We start from the raw sequence: 7,674 nt of genomic DNA on the forward strand, positions 1-7,674 counted from the left end.
GACCACTTCAAAATCTGCGTCCGCAGCCACCCCAGCATGATTCCATACCAATTGCTGCCCGCAGCAGCTCCCCCGGCTCCTCAACGCAGGCTCCCATAATGCAGTCTCCACCCACAAACGTCTGAATCAGATGACAGGCGAGGCTGCGCAGCGCAGGACAAGACAGGAGCGCCACCAACGCTTCTGCTTACAGCCTGCAATACACCCTCTAGTAGGAGATGATACACAAGATTACTATAAACCACTCGTTCTGGTACAGAATTAACCCTGTAATGGTACACAGCAGCTTGTGAACACAGCACTGATGGCAGCAGCCAATCACAGGCCATTTCATATTTGTATCTCAGCAGAGTAAACATTGAAAGCAGCGATCTGATTGGTTGTTGTGTTGCAAGGTCACATAAGGCTCCATCAAGGGCGACATAAAAACACATGAGATACAAAGGTAGTAAAAAAAAAATAAAGAACATGTACCTATTTGGTATTGATGTGATCGCACAGTCCCATAATACCTTAGTTATGTCACATGCTGAATAGCACAAAATAAAAAACACAAAAATCAATGTTGTTTTTCCATTGGCCCCCGAAAGTGTTACTAGAAGTCAATCAACTAGTTACAGACACCCGAAATGGTGAAAAATATGACATATAAAAGTATAACAATTAACGTCTCCTTGTGGCTGTCCCCATACAGTATAACGTCTCCTTGTAGCCCCAAGTGTTTTTTCTTCTAAATGGGCATTTATCGCAATAAATAAAATAAAAAAAAATAAAATTATATATATATATATATATATATATATATATATATATATATATATATATATATAGTGATAAATTTCTTAATATCGTTATCGTGGGAATATTTTTGATATCGCCCAACCCTAGACTGCACTAGCACACAGAACATGACCATATAAAAACATTTTCTTAGTTGTATTCAGCCTCATGCACACAACCATATTTATTTTGCGGTCTGCAAAAAATATGGATGACGTCCATGTGCATTCCGTATTTTGCGGAAAGGAACAGCTGGCCACTAATAGAACAGTACTATCCTTGTCCGTAATACGGACAATAATAGGACATGTTCTATTTTTTTTGAAGAACGGAAATACGGAAACAGAATAACTTCCATTCTTTTGCGGACCCATTGAAATGAATGGTTCCGTATACGGTCCACAAAAAAAAAAAAATAACGGAACTGACACGGAAAGAAAATACGTTCGTGTGCATGAGCCCTTAGTAAGTGGGATCTTGTATAGTAAGCTATTTTATTCTTTAAACGGTTTGTCAATTACATCAGCCATTAAGGTGAAGCTCACACGTAAAAAAAAAAAAAAAAAAAAAAAAAAAAAAAAAAAAGGAAGAAGATTCGCCACAGAACAGAACCTATTCATAGCACTCAAGCAGATAGAAATCACTTCATCACCTCTGTGAAATCAGTTGGTCACCTATCCATCTCAATTAAAGACTGAAAAGCAATGGAAATTGAGTTGAGTTTTTCCTCTTTAAGGCCTCTTTCACGCCACATTTTTAGTTTCCGGCGCGGAATCAGTTTTTAGAGAAACGTTCCAAAAATGTATTCAAAATTATATACATTTTTTTGATGGGTCTGGTAAAAAAAATAAAAATAAAAAAAAGTTTACATGCATTTTTTTTGAAGACAAAAAAAAATTAATTATCCAAACTAGACAAAACATATGCACTTTTGGCGAACATTTTTTTTTTCCTGCAGAAAGGTATCTCACAACAGTAAAAACAGAATAAATTTAAGGGAAATCTAAAAATGTGGGGTTAAAGAGGTCCAATAGAGCCAATGTAAGGCAAAAACCCAGATTTATGCCAATTGAGATGCCCGGAGAAGTAACTTTCTGATATTTATGGAACATGTTAATAAATCGTTTCTAGAAGGGCCTTCTTTCAAATCCAGGTTCACAGAAGATGGTGTCTAATGTAGCATTCAGTTTTCTGCCCAGTAGAGAAGCTCTCAGGATGTCATTTTGTGAACTGCTACAGTCAAGCGGTCATGCTTCTGAATCATAATAGTTCTGTAAAAACAAAAATGACAAGTCAGATGTATGGCCTCTTTGTGAAATATTAGTGCTTTTACAACTTTCCTTCTTCACAAGGCTGGGAATATGGACAACAAGTACTCCTGTATAAACTACACTGCGTGCAGAATTATTAGGCAAATGAGTATTTTGACCACATCATCCTCTTTATGCATGTTGTCTTACTCCAAGCTGTATAGGCTCGAAATCCTACTACCAATTAAGCATATTAGGTGATGTGCATCTCTGTAATGAGAAGGGGTGTGGTCTAATGACATCAACACCCTATATCAGGTGTGCATAATTATTAGGCAACTTCCTTTCCTTTGGCAAAATGGGTCAAAAGAAGGACTTGACAGGCTCAGAAAAGTCAAAAATAGTGAGATATCTTCCAGAGGGATGCAGCACTCTTAAAATTGCAAAGCTTCTGAAGCGTGATCATCGAACAATCAAGCGTTTCATTCAAAATAGTCAAAAGGGTCGCAAGAAGCGTGTGGAAAAACCAAGGCGCAAAATAACTGCCCATGAACTGAGAAAAGTCAAGCGTGCAGCTGCCAAGATGCCACTTGCCACCAGTTTGGCCATATTTCAGAGCTGCAACATCACTGGAGTGCCCAAAAGCACAAGGTGTGCAATACTCAGAGACATGGCCAAGGTAAAAAAGGCTGAAAGACGACCACCACTGAACAAGACACACAAGCTGAAACGTCAAGACTGGGCCAAGAAATATCTCAAGACTGATTTTTCTAAGGTTTTATGGACTGATGAAATGAGAGTGAGTCTTGATGGGCCAGATGGATGGGCCCGTGGCTGGATTGGTAAAGGGCAGAGAGCTCCAAGGTGGAGGTGGAGTACTGGTTTGGGCTGGTATCATCAAAGATGAGCTTGTGGGGCCTTTTCGGGTTGAGGATGGAGTCAAGCTCAACTCCCAGTCCTACTGCCAGTTTCTGGAAGACACCTTCTTCAAGCAGTGGTACAGGAAGAAGTCTGCATCCTTCAAGAAAAACATGATTTTCATGCAGGACAATGCTCCATCACACGCGTCCAAGTACTCCACAGCGTGGCTGGCAAGAAAGGGTATAAAAGAAGAAAATCTAATGACATGGCCTCCTTGTTCACCTGATCTGAACCCCATTGAGAACCTGTGGTCCATCATCAAATGTGAGATTTACAAGGAGGGAAAACAGTACACCTCTCTGAACAGTGTCTGGGAGGCTGTGGTTGCTGCTGCACGCAATGTTGATGGTGAACAGATCAAAACACTGACAGAATCCATGGATGGCAGGCTTTTGAGTGTCCTTGCAAAGAAAGGTGGCTATATTGGTCACTGATTTGTTTTTGTTTTGTTTTTGAATGTCAGAAATGTATATTTGTGAATGTTGAGATGTTATATTGGTTTCACTGGTAAAAAAAAATAATTGAAATGGGTATATATTTGTTTTTTGTTAAGTTGCCTAATAATTATGCACAGTAATAGTCACCTGCACACACAGATATCCCCCTAAAATAGCTAAAACTAAAAACAAACTAAAAACTACTTCCAAAAATATTCAGCTTTGATATTAATGAGTTTTTTGGGTTCATTGAGAACATGGTTGTTGTTCAATAATAAAATTAATCCTCAAAAATACAACTTGCCTAATAATTCTGCACTCCCTGTAGAGGTAGCCTTCATACCATACAAAGGAGTAGTAGGATGGGGAAACACTTCCAAAACATTTAAAAATACGATTAAAGGGGATTTCTAGAACAAAAAACCAAGTTATAATAAATCTTTCTGATGCTCACATCCCTTCCGTGTCAGTGGTCAGGTTTGTTTCCTGCACTGCAGTTATGACCACTGAGGCCTGTGATTGGCTGCAGTGATCACGTGCAGCAGTCTGGCATGTTATCGCTGCAGTGCCAGAAACAACGCCTGTGGTGCCACTGAAATGGCGGGAGAGTGAGCAGGTAAGGTTTACTTCTTATTTTAGGTCATTTCCTGCCTTAAACAAAATTTCTGGGGGTGCTGGTCAAGCCTTTTAAACTAACAGAACATAGCTAGTGATCCAAAATATATACCGTGCTTTCATTTAGTCCACAAGTGCTGATCTCTTGGATTACAGCTGCATGTGGAGAAATAGGAAAGGTCATTTTAAGCCTCATGCAGACGTTCGTGAGATACCGGACTGGCATTGCAGGAGCGCACGGCGTCATAGCAACCAATGACGCCGTGGGCTCCTGCAATGCCAGTCGGGTATCTCACGGACCATGTTTCACGGACATCTGCATGAGGCTTTACACAGACCAATGTGTGGGGCAAATATTGGGAACGAACCAGATGTGCCCAATAATTGCCTGATGGTCAGAGGAGACGAGGGCTGCCTCCTCTGCTGTATGGGGACATGTCCCCATACAAAATCATTGCCCCTGGACTGCAGATTGCTGTTTACACAGCACAATCTTCTGCACAAACACAGGCCAATTGAGCAACAAGCATTTACACAAAGGCTCACCCCCAATAATTGGCCTGATTACACTTTAAAGGGGTGGTGTCACTTCAGCAAATGGCATTTATCATGTGGAGAAAATTAATACAAGGCAGTTACTAATGTATTGTGATCGTCCATATTGCCTCCTTTGCTGGATCGATATATTTTTCCATCGCATTATACACTGCTCGTATCCAGGGTTTATGACTACACTGCAATCCATAGGCGGTGGGAGTGCATAGGCTGGTGCTTTTATCTATAGTACAAGCACGGCCACCGATGCTGGATTGCAGGGTGGTTGTAACCATGGAAAAGAGCAGTGTATAATGTGATGGAAGTGGATCAAGCCAGCAAAGGAAGCAATATGCATAATAAAAATACATTAGTAACTGCCTTGTATTAACTCTCTGCTGCCTCCCAATCCTCAAGTCTGACAATTCTGCCTTAAGCTGAAGAAGGTAAAGGCTCATGCAAGTGAGAATATTTTGAATCTGTGTAATACAGATCTGGAAAACTAGTCCATAGTATTAGGTATAAACCCCTGGTTAAAGGGGTAATTCTTATATCAGACAGTTATGGCATATCCACAGGATATGCCATGAATGTCTAATAGGTCCCACGTCTAGGACCCGTATTAAACTATAGCTTTGGACCACTGGCCGCCATCCAAGCTTCGAGAAGTGGCTGGGTTTCCAGTAAAAAGTGTTTACTGTTTTATGCAGTTTCCTTAATGCCCACAGAAGTGAATGGGCATTACAGAGGGCTCGCCTGTTTCCAGAAACCCAGCCCGTCTTGTAGCCTGGATGTGCCAAACAACAGGACAGGGGTAGGGAAATCGATTCCATAGAGAGATGCAGGTTCCAGAGGTGGGACCCAGACCAGTCAGACAGTGCTGCCATATATCCTACCCGTTGTCAGATTCCAGGCATACAACTGGCATGTCGGTGGGATCTGCTGTAAGCTGAGCTGCCTGTTGTGGGAGGATGGAGATGACACCAGCATGCTCATCAGAGAGACTTCCACAGCCTACAAGAAGAGAGGACATTATTACACACGTATTTCCCTAAATCCCGACATACCCCACGGCAGATAGGAGTTTGCTACATTCATAAAAACGGCACCCGCTAACCTCACGTGAAAATAGGGAATGGCGCTGAATATTATTTCCTCACCCCTGCTCGTATGAATACATTAAAGATGGTGAAGAAAAGACTTACAGCCCAAGTTAAGTCCCTGAGAATCTGTGCACAAGATTCCAACAATAGACGGGATCTTCATCCTGGAAATAAAGACAATGAAGCGTAAAGTGTAACATGTCTTTACATAGACTGCAACCATAAGGGCTAAAATCAAAGCGCGGTTTGGTCCCCTCTGTTGTGCCACCATATATGATCATTTGTGGCATCGGTACAGCTCTCCTCAGTGGGCGTCTCCTCCCTGGCTTCATGGAGATTTGGTAAGGCTGTGTAAGCGAGTACTACATACTCAGGTATTAGTTAAAAAAAAAATCCCATGAAAGGTCCTCTTTAAAGGGGTTCTGTCGTCAGATACATTCCAATAAAACCGTTTCTCACACGTGCTTGACAGTTCTACATCACGGTCTTGGTCCCACCTTCCCAGGTGCCTCATTCTTGAGAAAACTGATGTTTAATAATATGCAAATGAGCCCCTAGGAGCAACAGGGGCGGTGCTGTTACACCTCACTGCTCTTCATGCTGTGAAGATGTACTCATTCCTGGCCCTGAAGTCTCGCGTTGTACAGGTATGGAGGGGAGACGTGTCTGATGACAGATACAGCATCTTATTCCCTCTCCACAGGATAATTGTGCGACTGGCAGCGGTCCAAGCGTTAGGACCGTGTTCTCCCCTCTGAATGGAGCTGTGGATATAGCCAGGCACAAGGGCAGTCCCACAGAGGTGAAAGGGGCCGCAGCACGTGTCCACCGCTTGGCCCCAGTAGTTGGACCCTCACCAGTCACTTACTGTAAGTTACTGTAATGGGGCAAACTCTTAACTGCTTTTACCTGTGAGCCCAGTGATGGCTGCAGCGGTGACATGTCACTGTGCCACCATCATGGCAGCCTTGTAAACAACGACCGCTTATTTTATATCATCCCCTGCATGTGCTACAAATGGAAGACAGACCCTTTTAACCCTTAGGCGGAGGGTCTTTAAATATGGCACCTGCTTGCGAGCACCATAGTCAGTAGGTCTCTGCGGTTTCAAATAGCAGAGGCCTGCGGCTAATGTCTGTGACTGCCAATAATGCAGATGTCAGGCATTTAACCCTTTATATGCCATGGTCACACATGACCATGGCATCTAAATGGCAAAAAACCCAGAAGCTCCTTCCGGGTTAAGACCAGCTCCCCCGTGGGGCTATTGGGGAAGCCGTCTCTCTGAAGACACTGAGTCACACCAGGGACTCTCATCTACCAGCCTCTACAACTGCACAGATTCGCCTTTCAGGACTCCAAGAAAGTGGGGTGAAAACGTGCAGCCTCGCTCATGGTGGCTATGGTGGCTATACTGGCTATTTAACTGCCCTTGAAGAAACCTCTCAAATGCCTTTGGAAAGTTTTAAAAATCGAATAAAAGTGGACAAATAAAAGCTCATGGCATCAGCCGCAGTATAAAGAAGAATTCATGGGCTGTCAGCGGGTACAATGTGGCCCCTTCACTGTGATAACAGACTCATGCTGATCAGGGGATGAGACCTGACCTGTAACCCCAGGTGGATGAGTATGTGAAGCAGCGCCCCCCGGCTATCTAGTCCTGTACGAGGGTCTAGGAGAGACACTTACGTCTCCTCTAGGTGCTGCTCCAGAGCTGCCTCCATCATCACAGGAAGATGCCAGACCCTAGTGATATCGCGGTCATGTGATTAATGACGAGCGGGGGAGGAGTCAGGCTCGTTCTACCGGGCTACAGACCCTTTAATGACGTCACCGCCATGTGATCCGTCACGCGCGATCGCTGGGCGGGGCTACAGCATTGGTTAGATGTCAAGAAGCAGAGCTGTGTGTAACCGTGTGGTTGATTGGTCAGCTGTGCTGCACAGGGCGCGTAAACCTGCAGCACAGCTAATATATATATATATATATATATATATATATATATAGTATATAATGTACAGCACAATGATATAT

The 7,674-nt window shown here is 43.1% G+C and overlaps 1 protein-coding gene across 1 annotated transcript; it reads right to left on the minus strand.

Moving 5' to 3' along the window:
• Positions 1–1,663: 1,663 nt before the first annotated feature.
• Positions 1,664–7,428, minus strand: LAMTOR5 (late endosomal/lysosomal adaptor, MAPK and MTOR activator 5). The gene is made up of 4 exons (XM_040424098.1): positions 7,330–7,428; positions 5,743–5,804; positions 5,434–5,551; positions 1,664–2,051 (listed from the first exon to the last, which is right to left on the minus strand). The coding sequence occupies exons 1-4, from the start codon at positions 7,365–7,367 to the stop codon at positions 1,991–1,993; spliced, it is 279 nt and encodes a 92-aa protein (XP_040280032.1). The 5' UTR covers positions 7,368–7,428; the 3' UTR covers positions 1,664–1,990.
• Between the last annotated feature and the right edge of the window lie 246 nt (positions 7,429–7,674).

This window comes from Bufo bufo, chromosome 3, assembly GCF_905171765.1.
Source record: "Bufo bufo chromosome 3, aBufBuf1.1, whole genome shotgun sequence".
Taxonomy (NCBI): Eukaryota; Metazoa; Chordata; class Amphibia; order Anura; family Bufonidae; genus Bufo; species Bufo bufo.